At 39.3% G+C, this 21342-nt stretch overlaps 1 protein-coding gene across 1 annotated transcript; it reads right to left on the bottom strand.

Moving 5' to 3' along the window:
* Positions 1-18201: 18201 nt before the first annotated feature.
* Positions 18202-19371, bottom strand: LOC114527368 (cell division control protein 2 homolog). The gene has a single exon (XM_028549002.1). The coding sequence runs from the start codon at positions 19369-19371 to the stop codon at positions 18202-18204; it is 1170 nt and encodes a 389-aa protein (XP_028404803.1).
* Positions 19372-21342: the final 1971 nt, after the last annotated feature.

Genomic DNA, 21342 nt, shown 5'->3' with positions numbered 1-21342 from the left:
AGGAAAAGTGAATATCAATAAAATGTTGTAATATTACTTTATGTTTTATGTGTTACAAATGTTAATAAATCAAGGGTGTGTAATTAATGTCACTATTTACAAGCTTGTGGTTTGTGCGATAATGTCGTCAGACATAGGTATATTTATTCCTTGTTCTATTTTACGAGCTGTGTTTCTTAAACAAATGATATATAATTTAAACCTTAAACATATAAAAACGATTACTAACTAGATGGCCAATGAGAAAATTATTGCTATGAGAGTTGATGTAGGTATGAGGGGATCGGGAGGTGATGTTGGAGTTGATGTGGGAATGGGATTTGAGGTGGGAATAACGGGGGTTGAGGGAGTTGATTTGGGAACGGGAGTTGGAGTGCGAATGGGAATAACAGAGGTTGAGGGAGTTGATTTTGGAACAGGATTTGAAGTGGGAATGGGAATAACGGGGGTTGAGGGAGTTGATTTGGGAATGGGATTTCACATCAGGAGGCCGCTTCATCACATCACAACTCAGTGGTTTCTCTGGAGATCCAACTTTCTTAGGTTTGGGTAGTTCTCCAGGATTTCGGTGGCATTAAAGAACCCGATTTTATTGTCACCAAGCAACAGATATTTAACCCATGCGCCGTCCTTAATATAAGGAATGGCGCTGAGATTTCGCCTCGCACAGTCAAAGACTGATATTCGTTGGCGTTCCAAACAGCCGTCTTCCGCCCACGCAAAGCTCAATAACGACAACACTTGAAGCAGGTAAAACATTCTCTTCTAATACGCCTGTTTATTACGATGTGTCACGATGTTTAGTGTTCAATGCAGAAAATTATATCAGCTCATGTGTTACTTTTTAAGTATATAGGCGCGAACAATTCCCGCTTGTTACTCATAACAAACGGATGCTTGACATACGAAGATGTCTTGGAGGGATATTATCGGTAACTGGTTTTCGGCAAATCAGAAAGATTTCATGGATCTAATCTACTATCTCCTACATGCAAAATAATACCGTCGACAATTATTGAAAATCAAACGCTTCATTGCATTTTATTAATGCAAATCATGGTAGAAATGTTGACGGAATTAAATCCGCCAGCACCTCAAGCAATGGGTAATTTCTCTCATCATGCAAACGCTAAGGAAAAAATGTTGTGGGGTCTACGAAAGAAAATCAACGACGGGATAAAATCCTTGGAAAAACAAACGGGTGTGAACTTAGAACACTATCATAAATTAAACATTGACAATTAAACATTTCATATTTTGTATTTAACATTTCAAAGAATACATGTAATAATCTCCTTAAGGATCTGTTCAATAAACTATTTCATATTTTGTATTTAACATTTCAAAGAATACATGTAATAATCTCCTTAAGGATCTGTTCAATAAACTATTTTACCAAACATAAGGTAATGTCTTGTAATTGTCCACAATCACGCATTTATTGTACACAATGCGATAATCTTTCTTCATGCGTTTGGTCTTAATGGTACGCTCACTCGCATTCCGTACAATTTTGAATGGAATGTCAACTGTTACCTTGTCGCGTATCCCGCACACCGCATGAAGATGAACCAATTGTTGTATCGCTTCAAAATTTACCTTTTGCCTCGCCGTACAGTCCAGGGTAATTCCACATATCTTTGTCTCGATCTGGTTCATATTGGTACGATTGCAATAATTCTTAAGACCACCAGATATGAACGCTGTAATATGCTCTCCTTTCAATTCGTCAGTCAATTCACCCAAGTATGGGCCCATCGGAGGTTCAAGTGCATCGGGTTTGCTTACGAATATCACCGAATCCATGTCGTAATACAAGGCTTGTTCTTGCAACATGTCCAACAGATCATACAATTTGAGATGCGCATAAGCAGTCGTAAAGGCGGCGATGACGACGTTGGTTTTAGAGCTTGGGGCGTTGAAGTTTTCGTTGCTCTTGTTATGGATTTCGATCATCTCGTTGCTGACGAACCTTACGTTGCAAATGTTGATCTCGTCCGAACTCAAGTAATCATAATACACTTGCGGATCCTTGATCAATTACGTCTTCATGTTGGTTTGTTGCACGAATTTCCCTAGAACAAGAAACACTTTATAAGTGCATGTCACTCTATACTTTTTAACAAATTCTTTTGTACTACTCACCCCAAAACGAGTTTAACATCAACTTTGCCAGCGCACGCAAACAAGGGTTGTACTCGATTTTACCAGGATCCAATTGAATTCCTTGATGTTCCAAGTACTCTGTGACGTATCGTCGTTTCTGTTCTTCCTTCACACACTCTTTGGGATACCCACTTGCCTCTTGCTTAATCTTTAGGAACGTGTAGATGTAGCCCTTGAACAATTTGTCTGAGGTCTTGGTCCAATGCCATACCTTGTGCAGTTGCAGGATACGATACCCTTTCTCCAACACTTTTTGCAATTCCACATGGCACCACGTCCCACCAATTGCTCTTTCATCATCTGTGTGCGCACAAGGAGCCTGCTGACACGTCTCTGCACACGACTTGCACAAAGGAAACATCAACTTGTCTTGGGTACGGTAAGGAAGAACGGGGTGGAAAAGACCCCACGGTGGAGGCACGGTGCATTTATTCAAGCCAAAGTAATTGCAGATGTCTTGATCAAAATTCTCGGTAATGATTCGAGGATGGCCAACAACCATTCGCGTCATCGCATTGGATATAATGAGGTGTAATCAATGTATCTGTGGGAAAGAACAATTAGGTTTGACTCTACACGTGAACATACTCACTCATCTTTTTCTTTTTTATCATTACCAGATCTTCTCATCTTCTTCACATTTGTGAAATAATTGGGCGGTTAGGTAGAATTGTTACGTCCCAATTCTCGTTTGATATCGCTTTCCCATACCTGAACCACGGTGTACTCCTTTGTCTCGAGGTAGTTGACTCTCTCCACCGTGGCCTGATGCAAATCGTGCATTGATTTTTTTCATTCACGAGATTGACGGTATCTCGTGCATAACACTTTAAACAACCTACAATCGGAAAACGTTCTCATAGAATTGACCCAGTCAAAAACGTGTCTTAATAAGGTTATTACTCATCTTACCGTGCCAAAAGCACGCTTTTCTCGCCAGCAGTACCAGCATGATGGATGTACACCTCATTCTTCTTGGAGTAATAGGATAACCATTTCAAGGCCAGAATGGAATGTTTGTCTTTGGGGCGATAGCCGTGTGGTGGAATGATGGCAATCGTGTCTTCCTTGAGGAAATTGGTTCGGTACACGAGATTACACGCGGATGCAATGGTCAAACACTGGTCGAACGGATCAATGTTCGTTATACTATAGTATATGTAATGTTCGTGAAGAAATGCGGGAAATACCCTTTTGCCAGTTCGTTCAGGCCAAAGGTTTTTAAAAAAGCAGCAAGCGGTATCGATAAAAAATTCAACGAATCCATGAATTTCATGTTGAAGATGGAAACCTCTAATGTGAGTATCTTCGCCCCACGCATAATCACTTCAGGAACAGCACCGTGCTCGTGCAGGTACTTTTGAATAAAGTATCCATCGTAACCTTGGAAATTATGCGCCATCACGATACAGTTTGCGTGTTCGTTCGTAAAGAGCCACTCGCAAAACTTGTCTCTCGTCTTACCCCCTTGAAATACCCATTCGTCCCCCGTCTTGTTGTGTAGGACAAACAAATTGGGCTCATGCGTTTCGTTCTCTTGACAGCATTCAAAATCGAAAAAGAGGAGTTGATTGCATGCGCTCTCAGATGAATTGTTATCATCATCGGCGTCAGTATCGAGCAAACCCATGTTGTCGTCGCCCTCTTTACTCGATTTCTTCACAGGTTGCATGTAACATTGATGATCTTCAGGGGGCACGTACAATCGACACGTCGAGCACCGCATCTTGCCACAGTGATGGTTCTCTAACTTACCTCGTGTTACAACAAGCCCACAATGAAGACATTTCACCAAAGACTCACAACTCGATCTCGCGTCTCCTATATTTTGTTTATGCCTATCGAAACATGCCTGACTTTTGAAAAGACGGATACAGCTCGCACAAGGAAGCCACGCCACAATAGGGCAAGTTTGAGAATAACACAATTTACACGCCCCAGGACAATGATGATTGAAATTCTTATTGTACCCTTTTTTACACATATGACAATACTTTTTGCGAACAAGAAAAGCAGGCATGTTTTTAATCACATCGTAATGGTTTTTGTGCAAATACAAATAAAATACGTTCAGTCGTAAGATGAGAAAGAGGCATGAAAGGAAGAGAAATGGGGTTTTCGAGTTGAGGCGAACGCATCACAAAACAGACCTCATCCTGCTCGGGAATGTCACTTGTAATCGCCTGCAATAGTCTCTCAAATATTTCATGAAGACGATTATGATACTCGGACAATTAAAAATATTGGCAAGCGTGTTTGTGAATCGCACAATGTAATCAATTCCCGTGGTCATAAACTTTTTAACCTTTACTTGCTTTGTGCCCTCTATTGTAAAATAACGATTCTCGCTAACCTGTTGGGACATACTCACGCCGTCGTTTACTTCATTCGTTCTTTTTTCTCCACGGCCATGCTGCTGTTGTCGTGTCGACAGTTCGTCTTGATTCGCCTCTACATCCTCGCACGCTTGCCATAACCATTCATCATCGTTCCAATGGTTTAAAAACTCTTGAATTCGTTCAGAAGTCCATGAGATTCGCCGTCTCGCACATCTCGATCTTCCTCTTGCATACTAAACGTCGCTCATGCTCGTTCAAAACATATAAATTCTCCAAAGCTGTTAACTCATCCACGGTTTGACATTCAATAATTTTTCGTACAATATCCATCCTCACAATCCTAAGCGTTTATACTTGTAAAATGAACACAAAGTAAAACGATACTCACATTTTATAGATTTTGCCCACGGACGCACACACCATTGCGTGGTAATCACGCCATTAAGACACGCATGGAAATGCATAGTTAATTTTTGTGCCTCTTTTCAATTGAAAGGCTTCTTCACAATTGAAAGCATAAGCAAAAGACTTAACCTATATCATATTTTTACATCCTACGAGAAAAAAATGATCACAAAACCCACATAGAAAGAGTGGGAAGCCTTGAAAGGCAAACAAAATAGAAAAAGAAAGGAAGAAGAGTTAGCAAATCTTTGACAATTCTGTGTTTGCTGAAGAAAACCACCCGACAATCATCGTTGAATTTGAAAGACGAAAAACACAAAAAAGAGCAGCGACAATGTGGGAAATATTAGCGCTGCTATGGAAAATGATGCGCAAGAACCCGTTGCGCCGGCGAAAGCCTGGACGACGGTCTTTTACTCGAAGGACTAAACTATATAAACGCCCCTTTATTTGCCGGGGAATTGCTCGAGGAGCTTTCCTTTCATTGACGAATTCCTCGATGAAATAAACGTTGCACCAAACAATTGACACAAGAATTTAATTTGAATAATATATTTGTTTTCCTTTGTTAATACACACTGAATTGAAATTGTAATGATAATAGTAAAATGAGAAATGTACATATAAACAACTTTTTTAAAAAATGTCAATAATATTGCTCCCTTTTATCTCTTTCGTTGAACTTTGCATTTTGTCTCGGAACGCCTTTTTTCATACCAATTTGTCACCTCCTCTCTCGTCAACTTTAATTGCATGGCCAAACGATCTCGTGTCCATGTTGAGGGATAGCCATTCATTCTTTTAAACACTTCCCAAAGAGCACTCACTTCCTCGTACGTGAAACGATGTCTTCTGACACATCGCTTGAATTGTAATTGTCTCCTCGCCAAATATTGCATACACACCAACACTTTTGCCACATTCTTTTCTAACTCTCGTTTTAAATTAATTCTTTTCAAATTCACCAAAATATTAGCCACCATTATCTCCTCACTCCCCATCTTTACTTGCTTTGCGTACGTACGCGACCATCTTTGCGTACGTACGCAAAACAATAAAACCTCTAGTGACTTTTTGAAAACGTTCGCAATCTCAACAAGTGCCGCTACAACGATGACCAACCATCAGGCAAACGACATCGTCAGTGTCATCGACATGGACGGATTTAACATAAACAAGCAATTCCATTGCAAGGAACTTGGGCTGCTTGCCATTGGTGAGACATACGCAACATCCTTTATCTTCAATATTGGGGTGCCTTGGTACACTTTATCATCCAAAGATCAAAAGTCCTGCCGTTATTGTTACAAGATACATCCATCACCTACCATTTACTAGTGCAATGAATACAATCCAATTAAAGCATCTCATACAATCCAATTAAAGCATCTCCCTTCCATCATCAAAACCTTTTACACTAAACACAAGAAGAATAACAAATCAGCAGTCGCATTCAAAAAGGGCCACTATGAAAAAGATCTACTCAAAAAAATACAAATTCCATACCTAAACATCGAGGATCTTGGGTGTCCAAAGGCAGAACATCTTTTCAAGGAACTGGGTTGGTTAGAAACATGTGGCAACCATTTGGTGGAATACACGGATAACCACAAACACTGCCCAAAAGTGGAAATTCAGGTGTCCGTTTTTTGGTCAGAAAAAAAAGTTTAAATTGAACTACAAATCAAACATTTAAACTAGTTGGAAACATTTTGCTCACCTTTTTTTCTTATTGAACACTTGTTTATTTCATAACGGTTACTTGTTCTTCGTATTTGTGTTTAAAAAATCTGATTTCTTGTTGTTATATTATGTTTCTGCTCGCCAATGTTTGCCAGAACGTTTTCCGAACCCTTCTGAAACAAAACAAAAACCCACGCGTGGAACCCACGCAACAACCCCAAAAATGCTGACGCTGCGTGTTTTGCCGCTATATGGGGGGGTTAACTACTCATTACATTCCAGACGTTTGATTTGAAGACGTAATTTCACTTTTTTTTGACGTAACCCACTTTCATGTTGAACACACTGTAACGCACTGTTTGAAAGAGGATTTTACTTCGAATTAAATACAGAGTTTTGAAGAAATTCTATACAATAGCAGCTGAGAAAATTGCAATATATATTAAGACATGCCTGCGCATTATTAAAAGTAAAAAATGCGAATAGACTACTCGTTAAACAATCGCAATTTTCTCAGCCTCTATTCTGTGGAACTTCGCTATACTTTTAATAGTACATAATGACACACTCTTAAAAAGTTTGCAATGTTCAAGTGATTCTTCTTTCGAAATGTATGAAATTCGTTCTCAAACTCAACCGCACCAAAGTGGGAAGTACGCACAACATTCGAGACGTTTGATTTGAAGACGTAATTTCACTTTTTTTTGACGTAACCCACTTTCATGTTACACACTGTTTGAAAGAGCATATTATTTTAAACTAAATACGGAGATTTGAAGAAATTCTATAGAATAGCGGCTGAGAAGATTTTGATTCTTTAGGAATTACTGTCCCGCTGCTTTGCTGCGCGCTAATTGGAATTAGTAATTACTTTTAAGATACGCGCTAGCAAATATGTTTAATTTAAAGATGGAATTTCATTGTTTTGTGGCGTAACCCACTTTCATGTTACACATTGTTTGAAAGAGGATTTTACTTTGAATTAAATACAGAGTTTTGAAGAAATTCTATACAATAGCGGCTGAGAAAATTGCAATATATTAAGACATGCCTGTGCATTATTAAGAGTAAGAAACACAAAAAGACTACCCGTTAAACAATCGCAGTTTTCTCAGCCTCTACTCTGTGGAACTTCACTATACTTTCGTAAATAGTACATAATGACACACTCTTTTAAAAAGTTAGCAATGTTCAAGTGATTCCTTTTTCGAAATGTGTGAAATTCGTTCTCAAACTCAGCCGCACCAAAGTGTGAAGTACGCACAACATTCGAGACATTTGATTTGAAGACTTAATTTCACTTTTTTTTACGCAACTCACATTCATGTTACACACTGTTTGAAAGAGCATATTACTTCAAACTAAATACGGAGTTTTGAAGAAATTCTATAGAATAGCGGCTGGGAAAATTGTGATTCTTTAGGAATTACTGTCGCCCGGCTTTGCTGCACGCTAATAGGTATTATTAATTAGTTTATAAGAGACGCGCTTGCAAATATGTTTGATTTCAAGACGAAATTTTATATATTTCTATGGCCAATCCACTTTCATGTTACACATCATTTGAAAGAGCATATAATTCTCCACTAAATATAAAAGTTCAGCGATAATTAGCGATAAAAATGTTGGTACAAAATCTCTTTTTTTGGGCACATTTTACGTTGATTCCGCCTGTTTTGTTACAAGGTATAAAGTTTAAGCTCCAATTGATCGATTTAGTGCATTATTCCTTTTAATAAATGTTTGGAAAGGGTTTTAAACAGTTTTTGAATTTAAAACGTTTGAATGATGGAAATGAGTCATATGGTGTTTTTGAATGTCGTGTTGATTATCATGTTGAATGTCGTGTTGAATGTGATGTTGGGTGTGGTTCATCTATTAAATCTCGAAAACGTTAAAGATACTGCAACAATTGATGACCTAGTCGTCACCAACATACAAAGTGAAAAGAATAAGTCAACATATGCCAGAGTTGCTGCATCTAAGCCTACCGAAAGATCTATTAATAAAAATGCTTCAAAACCAGATCAAAAAAACTATTCCCATTAGTAACAATAGTGAGATCAATGCCGACGGTTTTGTTGGTGTTGAGCGCAAGCGAAATCGAACTAAGAGATTATTTCTATCCGGAATCGCCAACAACGTGAATGGAAAACAAATTCAATCTTACTTGAGCAGCGAAACGTAAAGCCAACCTACATTTCAGTTTTTCCCAGCAAGCGTAAAGGAACTCTATCGGCTAAGATACATATTCCCACTACTGATTTCCCTCCAGTACAACAGGAAAATTTTTGGCCCAAGTTTGTAATCTCCAAGGTATGGAAATCCAAAGAATCACTAGGGAAAATAACAAATCCTAATTTCCAAACCAGTACGCCTCACGGTGAACAACAAATTTCAAATAAACAATGACTCAAATTCCAGTCAGAATTTCCTCCCGGAGGCCTAGAAGACCCCGAAATCCTTACCAGCGGCATCGCAACCTTAAGTACATAAACATTGCAAGGTGTGAACCTGGCAAACCACAGCAAATCCCACAATGCTTGGTACTGAATACACGATCAATTGCAAAACCAGACCCTCATCTGGCCTTGTACGCAGACATTAAAAGCAATAACATTGATATTTGTTTTATATCTGAAACTTGGCTAAATTCTTCTGTATGCAATTCTCTTATATGTCCCTCTGGGTATTCAATCTTAAGAAAAGACCGAACAAATCGTCGTGGTGGTGGCGTGGCAATTATATGCCGAAACGATTGGAAGATGGAGCCACTACCAAATCTGACAAATAGCTTTGGGTGCCTATGGGCCAAAATTACAACTGAAAACTCAATTTTTCATGTGGCCTCAATATACCTTCCTCCCAATCATACATACTACTCTGATGATCTTGTTGAATTCTTGACTGACTCGTGCGAACAGCTATTATCATCATTGCCTAACATTAAAATCATAATTGCAGGCGATTTGAACAAACTGAATATTTGTTCATTATTAAACCAACAATCTCTGTTCCAGATAGTTAAACTAGGGATCCAAGGATAGTGCAAAGTTTTCATGCCCTGTAATACCTGAGCAACCAGACATTTGTCCCAACATAAACATTTTGACTTATGCCAGTAAAAATATAATGAACTAGGTTAAACATTAATCAAAAGGTAATTACTCAAAGAACTCAAGTTACGTTTAATAGCCGAAGATGCTGTCACTATTAAATTATAATTTTAGTTGCCCATGTAAACCGGCCTAACCGGGCGCAATTTTCTCAGTTTAGTCTCTTTTCTTCGCCAAACAACTGTGACTACATTCACTATATTTATATGATGGCAACAATTTATCCGTCACTTCATAATAGCCAAAATAGTTGCGTTGTAAATAATGTAAATAAACTGCGGCGCATATTATGTCTACGTGGATACTTCGACGCGTAAATCGATAAAAAACAATGTACTTATAATCAATACTGTATACTGCCAAAATGATTTGATTACTGCACAAAATATCCGTTTTGTATACTATCATTTATGTACTGAATGCAGAATAACAGGTATCGACTTGCTATCGACATAATATACATTCGTGTACGGGATCTATCAATACATAAACAACACAGCGTCGTTTCTTCCTAACCTCTTAGCTCTCTTTATGGAATAAACCTTCCAAATTATATTTGTGTTGAATTGAATGCTCGTACTTCATAACATAAGTTGATAAAGTGCGTAGATTCTCAAAGAATTGGTCGATTTTTACGCCCGGAATGTTTTGAAGCAATGCTCGTCGCTCCTCGTTTCTTTACATCGTGAATAATGTTCAAGTGTCGACGGCACATGCGCAGTTGCGACGCATAAGAAAAATCGGGTGTTCCGGCGGGGTAATATCGCGCAAATCCCTTTAAAACAAAACCCAAACCGCGGAAAAATAATGCTTCAAAATTTACAGTAACCGTCAGAATTCCTCAATATTTTGGTGTACTTTGCAAAAGGGATATAGTGCATTAATAAATAAAGCAAGTTAAACTGATTTAAAAACTTTAAATTACTGATCATATACAAAAAGTTACTATACGCATAAATCAACCTACCCCCCCGTAAAGTTTACACTATGACTGACTGACTGTCTGACTCGTTTGAATTTTCGCCACTCATCACAATACTGCAAAGTTTCTCAAACTTTGCACTAAAAATGCTTCAAGCCGACAAATGTTGCTATGCTGCAAGAAGGAAGGGGATTAGAAACTCACAGAGTGAAACTCAATAAGTCTAAGGCTAGCTTTAAAACAGGGAATCGGGGAATCCGGGAATTTCTTTGATAAAAAAACATTTTTCTTGCGAATAATTACATATTGTTTATACATCAAATTCACTTAGCAAAACTGTGCTACTTTATCTACATGAACAACCTTAACTCACAAAAAGTTCTTAGAAACGGCTTTTTAACCCTTGATTTTCTCTATCTGGCGGTATAAAAATCTTTCTTCTAGCACTAATACTCGCGGAACAAAGCACAGTTTTGCTAAGTGAATGTGATCCAATACACAAACCATGGAGCATTCAATAGCTCTTACCAAGACGAATCTGATTGATATAAAAATTATGTGTCTATAAGCATTTCTGATTCAGAATATATAACTTTCTTAATTCATTCACTGTTCCTGTAGATTGGGAATCGTGGAATTTAAAAAAGAAAAAGGGAAGTAAATGGACGTTTTATTGACTGGACGCTAAAGACTGCATACTATTACAAACAACTGCTAGGATTTTACAGAGTTTCGCGGACAGTACGAACGATATTCATTTTCACGTCTTGAATTGAATGAGATACGCTGTCGCACGATGAGCTCTGACTACGTTTATTCTGACGATAATCCGATAATATTTTGTTGCTTGGGTTACTGTGGTAGTAAGGTTTCGCCTTTATTTTTATCATCGAAAATGTAACACAATGCCCGATAAAATTATTACAATTACAAATTTTAGGATGCTTACTAGTAAGTTAAGGTATATATATACTTACTTGCAATTTATACTTATTGAATGTATGGCATGTTGCCAATGTTACACCCGTTTTCATAATTACGCGAGCACGGAAGTTCATAGTTGTGTTGCGAAAATCAAGTTTTGTGCTCACAGGATGGTGGATATCAACACTATAGACTGTATAGTCTATTGCTGGCCAAACAGTGAATAATTCATCAATACTGCAAAACAATCCATGGCAATGTGGAATCTTATGTCAAGGTAAGCGAAAAATAACTATTTTAAATTATCCCAAAACTTGACAATGGATAATACGTATTTCTGTCACGCCGCATTAGTATGAAAATGGGTGAATCTCATTCAATCGTGTAACTACATTGTGAGGGCGTTATCATTTGTTCATGGATACAATTAGTCAGTAACAAAACAAAACAAAACGAAACAAAACAAAACAGTTATGAAATAGTTTAGGAACATTGTCACACTTTCGTCAAGCTCTGTCCACAAATCCACAGTGCACCATCATGGATCTATACATCCAGGAAATTCCGCTGTAAGCCTTTCGATGTGTTGCGGATGAAATTGTGATCTAAAATCCCTTGGCACCAGCAGAGCACTGGAACCAGGGAAATTAGGATACCTTGTTCGGACACACGCGGCTTTCAGATGAAAATGCACATTTTGGGGCGCCTGCGAATATTGTAGTTGACCTGTATCTTTGGACCTGTATACCCTTACATCGCGGTAGACGATGACCAGGTCATCTGGGGCAGAATCCGGTGGGTTTTTTATTTCTTTGTTGCACCCATAGCAGCGTGACACGCGAGTTCCCTTTAACCATTTCAACGTGAAATAGTTAGAAGGGACCGACCTTGACTGTTGAGGCTGACTGGTCTGTAGACGTGAAAGAGGCCTGGTTGCTTGGTTGTGTTGCTGCGTTGAAGGAAACGCAGAGCAAATGTTTGGTGGAATACGTTGCAACAAGACCGGGTGGTTACTTGGATGCAAAGATATAAATTCAGGATTCTGTGAAACAGGTGGAACAGGTGGAACAGTTGTCGTGTTCGCTGGATTAACAAGGAATGGGGCTGGGCCTGCTTGCATTAAGACCGGGGTGGAATTTGGATGTAAGGACACGAAATTTCTGGAAAATGCAGAATTTTGTGGAACAGGTGGAACATTTGTCGTCGTTGGTGGATTGACGGGCAATGACGCTGCATCTGCTTGCATTAAGACCGGGGTGGAATTACTTGGATGCGAGGATATAAAGGCAGGATTCTGTGAAACAGGTGGAACATTTGTCGTGGTTGGTAGATTGACAGGGAATGGTGCTGCCTCTGCTTCTTGCAGAAGGTCAAGTGATGATTGTTACCGGTGGTTTTTCTTTGTTTGTTTTTTTGCGCCTACTGGGTTTCTTTCCAGCGGTTTTGGGACCACCGTCCAAAGCCATGTTAAGAAGTTGTGGACCTTTTTGGATTTCTGGTACCATTTTAGAAACTCTTGGAATGACCCACGAGCGTGTGCCACAGCCAACACATGTTCGCATATGTGTGTTGACCGGTTAACACAGCCAGCGTCGCACCTCAATGACCCTCCTTTCCCTGGCGTTACAACGTGTATGGTGTTTTTGTAGCCAGCGACAACGTACGAACCGTCCGAGGCTCCTGGCTTTGGGACAACGAGATTGGATGTTTGGAGAAGGCGATTGGCTCGCTGAAACATGGATTCTAAAATTGGCATTGGCACTGTCGTAACGCCACAAGAAGATGCAGTTACTGGCAATATAAGTTTTGTTGAAGTGAGCTCGTCTCTTCCAGGGTTACTTGCCTCCGTTTGAACCGTTTTCTTGTTATCCATGTCACTCTTCAAGAATGTTTCAAGCTTTCGCATCTTCTCTTCTGGTCCGAGCTTGCTCCATTGCCGATCATTGACAGCCAGATGTTGGAATTCGGGTCGAACTTCATATGCGCCCTTTCCAAAAACAGCTCGGTCTTCATCGCGAAATTGCGCATCTACGACATTTTTTATCTCCTCTATAAATTGGTGAGGTTGCTTCGTGTCAAACTTCAGGCAATGTTTTATCATAAAATTTCCCGCTTCCGTGTCATTGTTCGTGTATTCTTTCGGAGGGTCACCAAGACCGGCTTCGATACGAACTGACGAAAGCATCGAGGTCTTCATATCATTTGCCTATTAAATTAATAAAATTGAGTAATATTGTAAATAAAGTAGATCTGATTCAACATTTATTTAACAAGAGTGACGCTTGCGCACAATATATTTCAAATATTTTTTGTAATAGCGCCCGCATTCTGTCGCTTTTATGAATGTAGACAACATAAATATATTTATAGTGAATTTCTCTGGTGGTGGTACTAAGGAACTTGTGTACACAATTTTAAAGCCCGACTGCGAGCAGTTGCAAAACTGTAGGTGTTGGGCTTGAACCAGTGGCCCTGCGATTCCGGTTGGACGCATCGTAACATTTAAAGTGAAGGCTATTCACCCACACTCGGCACAATGCACTCTACCTTTACACACACATACTTGCGGTCATACTCAGCAACCGGACCATCCGTAGCTCAATTGGTTAGAGCTCTGAGCGAATGGGAGTTTCTGGGGCGAGATCGAAGGGTGGGGAGATGATAATCAATTTTTCGAATATCAATATTGAATGAACCATAATGGTGATCTCATGCAGATCTAGCGAGATGTCAATTCAATTTCATGCAGCATGTATGATGTCATAACCAGTGCCAAAATGTTGTTCATGTGACGTACACCAGCCTTAATCGTGAAAAGTGTTTCAATAATAACTGACGCGATTAATCAATCAGGAACAACAATATTACGTGTTCAACATATGGCAAAAAATACCATCATACCATTTTATTTTTAATTTCTTAGAGCATAATTTAATGTTTACCTTTTCCCGGAGAAACCATTCGTGAAATGTTGTCGATTTTCTAGAAGAACATTCCGCCGATTCTCGTTCGTTCCACCCATGTTCCAGAGCTTGAAATTTGGCGTCAAACTCTTCGCTGCTGGCACAATCAACTAGGCCTGAGTACTTTATATCCTCCTCTTGTTTTCCAAAGATCTCGGCAAGAAATAACCTCTTGGTTGCAGGTAAAAATCCTCGTTCTTGTAATTCTCGCTTAACGTTGTCCTTGAAGTGTATGAAACACCGCAAAAACGTCGCAAAGCGAAAATTCCGCTGGAATCCTTGGATGAGAGCTTTCTCTCCGTCGGTACCACACGCTAAGATTCCCTCAAGATCTGGACAGAGAGTGATTAGCGTATTGGCAAATCTAGAGAAGGTTTGCCAATCCTTGCGCTGGTGCATGAGGATAGGACCGAGAAAAACGGGAGGTTTCTTTGTTGAACCGTGATGAAGCTTCAAATTTCTATACGTAGTTACAGTCAAGCTGATGTTTTCCTCGAAAATGTTAAAAGTCGGATCAGCTCCAAACACGCAGAACTCGCTCGGGTTTGTACAGAAATGTTTAATTTCACGCAACTGCCGATCGGTAGCCAGGATAACGAGGAAATTGGGGTGTATTGTGCATTCTCTGATAAAGGCAGAATCACCGTTTCCTTTTTCTTCGCTCTTTGCTTTTTCGAGCAGTTCCCAAATTCCCTGAACTTTATTCGCCTTCTCAGCTTTTTTCTTCGCGGCGCATCTGGCACTGTAGATATCACTAGGTCCCCGCGGAAGTTGCCCGGCACTTCGAGCTTGGGTTACATCCCCTACGGAGCAATACACCTTGTCTAAAGCAGCCTTAACTGTTTCATTTCCTTTAATGGACTCTTCCAATGCTTCTCTGGTACTTGCCATCACACGCTTGTACGACTTGCTTCTCGTACTCTTTGAGTTGCCATGTGGTAAAATTTTCGTGACTTCGTGTTCTCTGCCGCTGAACAGGTACTGAATTAAAGTATAACGTGGCTCTACTCCATCTGAATCTATGAATAAATAAATAAATAAATTAGTTAATTAATTAATTAATTAATTAACTAATTAATAGCAATGGAGCCATCACGATTCTACAATTAACACCATCACCAAACAGGAAATACAAGAGGTAATGGGTCTATGGGACTGTCTACGAAAAACTCCCGGATCTGTATAATTATTATCCACTGGTTATCGCGTGCGTAATCAAGCTCGTAAAAATACAATATTCATCGTGCTAATTCTCATCGGGAAAAATATATTAGTTTTAACTTTAAACGAAGCACGAATAAAGAACTGAACTTTCAACACCGTAAGACTCTATGAAATTATCCATGCATCGACTTGTAAAACGAGGCATGCTAAGGCTAAAAGGTCGCGAACAATGTGTCACGCATACATACAAAATTCTGACGTGACTGATAGCGCGTCCGTGATTTCACTCAAACACCGTTGACCCCATCACAGTTTATATCCTTAAACTGTGACCCTATCGGTCACGTATTCCCCGCGTGTTGGCAAAATCGTCGCATGCTTATTAAGCTCTCTAATATGTTTCTTGGTTACGCCAGGGTTTGTGTGCAGTGTCGCAACAATTACATGTTACGGACAGACAACAATGGAAAATTCACCAGCTAGATCAGTCTGGTGTATATTGAATATTGTATAATATAAGTTAATATACCTTCCATGGTTATCAGGATCTTTCGCAGGTCTGAACTCGACCGATTCCGGTAATAAACTCTCTTCAACGTGAATGTACAAGGCCCAATAACCTCGCTGTCGCCATCATTCAGTAACGTTACATGGTTAATATTGCCATGTTTGTCCCGTTCTATGTTGACACGCTTCTTTGGCGAGCCAACATGTTCCCACGCGCCCATGTCATCACATTTAATGTCATCCTTCTTCTTCATCTTCGCGTTGTCCACCAAAAACGTTACATTATGAGCTATGTTCACCGGCTGAGAAACACATAATCGTTCCGGAGAATGATTCCCAAGCAAAATTTCTGCCAAATTCTCCACCGAAAATGTTGTTTTTCTCCATTGAAAAACAGGAGTGAGAACGTCACCGTTATATGGAGCTCCTTCCACGCGATCGGTCTCTTTATCTGAACTTGTAGTGTCAATACGGAAATCGTCAGAAGATGAGTCAGTATCTGTGGAATCGCTAAATAGAGGTAACAGAAATGTTCCAATGTAGGGAATGTGTGAATAAAGGAACTCAGCTTTATCACAATCACAAACAACATGCAGGAGTATACCATGTTTTGTGTTTGCGTTTTGGTATGGGGTACTCGCATGTACTTACACAATTGTGTAAAAATTGTTATTTTGAGCCAAGTTAGTTGGTGCGCCTTCCGTAAACTAAAAAATTAAAAGAAGGGCATGGCACTCATAGTAAAAATATAGCATCATACAATACTGTACAATGATAGCATAATATTAAAATCACCTCTTCTTCAATTTCCAAATGTTTCGACGCAGTTAAATCACTCACTAACTGATCCATATCTTGCCCAGCAGAAGTACTCTCGAACACAGGGTCTAAAGGCAAAGGACAAACAATATGCTACCGAGGCCTGCTTTATTCATTGATTTGAGAAATTTTGCGTTTTTTCTTAACATCAAGTTACTGTGTCATCAGAGCAGTGTCTGTATTGGAAAAGACGAAAAACGGTAAGGCGGTATCTCATATTCATGCAGTCTAAAATACAATGCGAAATTGGGTATGGACTTTAACTGAAAAAATATAGAAACAATATTCAACTACTCATTTAAAAAATTAGCTTGCAACGGCTTCTGGATTGTTATAGTGGACAAGTATAGCAATGATTGTTCCCAATTTTTCCTCAAAATATTTTAGTATTTCAAACTTGTCTTAATATTTAACATTTTTGTGGCCCTTTTTTCCAAGAAGTATAGTTCAAACAAGAAAACTATATTACCGACCAAGGAAGGTCGTGGGTTCGAATCCCAGCCGGGCCAAGTAGAGTTTTACTCTGCTTGCCAGGTATGGTTTGAATATCACTCGGTGTGGCATTTACCACCAGTTTGGATGTTTGCAAATAGCAGTTGATACCTCTTTCTAATTTCCGTGTCATCCATGCGAGACTTTGAGCTTCGTCCCCAGTTATCCCACTCGCTTTTAAACGCTTAAAAATCCATTTGACTAGCAGCATTGACGACCGCGTAGTCGCATCTTTGGTGGCCACGAGAATTCCATTATCGTCACCTCCTAGATCCGATCCGATGGGATGGGTGTCAATTAGAAGGTATCCGCTGTTTTATATACCCACCAAAAAGATATAACTGCCACACGTGTAGATGCCTATTTGGGATTGCATTTCATCTTGGGCTTGGCACTTCTTTCTTAAACCATCTAATAGTTCTTTTCTTCCAACCTGTGAGAAAACCCCGTTGGTTGACAAGCACTCTTCTGACAGCTCATAGTTCGCGCTCAGCAGTCCATTCTCTTCCAAAATGGATTTGGCTTCAGCAGAATCATAAAATTTAGATGGGTCTCGATGCTCGTTGATTTTCGGTGGAAGGCTTGTGATGGCCTCTTCTGCTAGCGATACTAAGTGCTCCCACGAAGGATTATCTTCCTTGTTCGACAGGTGATCCTGTTGAACTGCATCACTAATTGCGATGGCTAAAAACGCGCACGCGTTAGTTCCATCGTTTTTTGGCAGCATCGATTGACCTGAACGTGTAGCAGATGTAGACACTTGCGCTAACAAGTCCGGTAGCGAAATTAAAATCAGCCGTTTCGACAGCAGTGTTTTGGCTATTTTTAAGAGGTTTGATGGTCAGGGATGCTTCAGGTTCCTTTAAATTCACCACATTGCAAATTTCCATTGCTGTTGGTCTCGATCCTGGCTCAAACTTTGCACATGCGTCAAACACTTCCTCTATTTGCGACCATTCCGTAACTTGTAACACCTCATACTTTCTGTCGTGCTCAGGAAGACACTTCTGCTCCATGAACTGCCTCATCATATTGCCATCTAAAACAGCTCTGAAATTCTCTGCCTCCTTGCGGTAAGGACTGCTAAGATTCGGGTTTATCGTGGCATATGCTAAGATACCCAACGACCACATATCCCCCAACTGCAAATCAATCTGGGTTGCTTTCGTCAGTCTACCAGTTTGGATTTCCAGGGCCATGTAGATAGGTGTGCCACGACAAACATCTTGCGTCCTTGACTGCAGTACAGATTGAGTTTGTGCGTCTAATGATCTGCTTAGACCAAAATCGGCAACTTTGCAGACAATCGGGCACTTCGCATAATCTTCCTCAAGACCAGTGAGATCATTGTTACAATAGTGTTGATTGGATACCAAAATGTTCCGAGGCTTTAAATCGCGGTGGGCAATGTTACGTCTGTGTAGGTACTCGAGGCCGGTCACTGTGTGCAAAACATCAGCGAATGCTTCAAAATTATATTCGCAATCCACATAGTGGTAAAAATCTTCGAGGTTGCTGACTAGTTTGTCAACACCAAATGGGCTAAAACAAAAACCTTCATACTCCATCACAATGGCATGTGGACTGTCCGAAAAACCAAAAAACTTTGATATATTCGGGTGCTTTGCATCATTGACCATTTCAGCTTCTTTGACAAACCGACGTTTCGCTTCGAGCGATTCACTTTTCAACTTTTTGATCACGATTTTTCGAGCTTCATCTCCACGACCATAATTTGCCAAATAAACAGTACCAAATGCACCACTCGCAAGTTCTGTTTGGTCCTGGACTAATGTCCAGTCGAAGGATGGCAAACCATGATCTTGTTTAAGACGTTTAAATAGCTTTGGGACTCGAAAACTCCCCGACATTTTTCTATATTAAAGACAACGACCACAGCAGGACCAGGAAAGAGGAGTTTGATCTATTCGTACCAGGCCTCTATTACGCCGCAAGCGCGACGCGAGTCGATTCAGACAGGCCACATTGTGAATTTACGCTAAAGTTTAATGCAACTAAATTAAAGATATAGCAAACCTCATAAATACAAGTGAACAACATTAAATGTATGATAAACATCATAATTAGGAGCAATAAATTAATAATATTAAAATAGTATTGAATTCTCACAGGACTGACGTACAATTATGATTAACATGCAATTAATAACTAGTAACTCCGCGAGTATTAGTGCTACCAGAAAGATTTTTATACCGCCTGATAGAGAAAATCGAGGGCTAAAAACCCGTTTCTAAGAACTTTTTACGAGCTTTCATACTTAGCGAGGTTAGTTTGCCCAAATGTCCAGTATTTTTTCGAAGATTCGTTCGACAGTCTCCAAATAAGAACACTCACGCGATGGTTTGTTTACTTTTTCGTTTGGCTTTAACAACTAGTAACTCCGCGAGTATTAGTGCTAGAAGAAAGATTTTTATACCGCCTGATAGAGAAAATCGAGGGCTAAAAACCCGTTTCTAAGAACTTTTTACGAGCTTTCATACTTAGCGAGGTTAGTTTGCCCAAACGTCCAGTATTTTTTCGAAGGTTCGTTCGACAGTCTCCAAATAAGAACACTCACGTGATGGTTTGTTTACTTTTTCGTTTGGCTTTAACAACTAGTAACTCCGCGAGTATTAGTGCTAGAAGAAAGATTTTTATACCGCCAGATAGAGAAAATCAAGGGTTAAAAAGCCGTTTCTAAGAACTTTTTGCGAGTTAAGGTTGTTCATGTAGATAAAGTAGCACAGTTTTGCTAAGTGAATTTGATGTATATACCATTCGATAGCTCTCATCATGACGAATCTATTGATATAAACAATATGTAATTATTCGCAAGAAAAATGTTTTTTTATCAAAGAAATTCCCGGATTCCCCGATTCCCTGTTTTAAAGCTAGCCATAAGTCTAATAGACCCGAAAATATCACTTAACCGACTATACAGGGTGTATAAAAAAAAAGGTAATCCAACTTCAACACGCTATTGTACGTGAACTACTCAGTCTATGAACGAATTTTTTTCACATTCGGAAAGATCAGGCTTTTAACTATCGGATGACATGTTTTTAATACCAAATGGTGAAAAAATGAGCAAATAGGAGGCTGATAAAAAGTGTTAGTCAGGTGAAAATATGCGATTTTGACTAACATTTTTTAGCAGCCTCCTATTTGCTCATTTTTTCACCATTTGTTATCAAAAACATGTCATTCGATGGTTAAAAGCCTAACCTTTCGGAATGTGAAAAAAATTCGTTAATAGAATGAGTAATTCACGTACAATAGCGCACCAAAGTTGGATTACCTTTTTTTTGATACACCCTGTATAAACAAATATATATATATATTAGCCGTTTATACCATTTAACCTGATAATACTGATCGGCACTTGCTAGTAATATCGCCATTTGCTTCAGATTTGTACATTTTAAACAGAACTGTCTCGCTCCATTGTTTCTCTATAACAAATAGTTATTATTAAGCACTGTTATGGTTAAAAAATTTTTAACCTCCATAGTCGATTATACAGCAGTATCAATTGCTATCAACACATGTTAGATTCGTGAAGTACATTATCAAAATAAGTCGTGTATATTATATGTGCAGTTAAAATACGATAGTGGATGTGGACGTATTCTTTCTTGGTTCTGCGTTTAATGAGTTTACAAATTCTCGAACATTTGCTCGCTTTTCGCTTAAAATATTTCAAAACAACACTTCGTCGCTCCATCGCTCCTTATTGTATTTTGCGCTTCTGAATATTAATCGCGGCCTTATGCGCATTAATGCGCTGTTCAAGATGAAATTGTGTGTACTGGGGGGAACAACACACATATCATCGTAATGAA

This window comes from Dendronephthya gigantea, unplaced genomic scaffold (genome assembly GCF_004324835.1).
Source record: "Dendronephthya gigantea isolate DGI-Jeju-01 unplaced genomic scaffold, DenGig_1.0 000044F, whole genome shotgun sequence".
Taxonomy (NCBI): domain Eukaryota; kingdom Metazoa; phylum Cnidaria; class Anthozoa; order Malacalcyonacea; family Nephtheidae; genus Dendronephthya; species Dendronephthya gigantea.
Note: the sequence above shows the minus strand (reverse complement) of the source record. Positions and strands in the feature narration are given on the sequence as shown.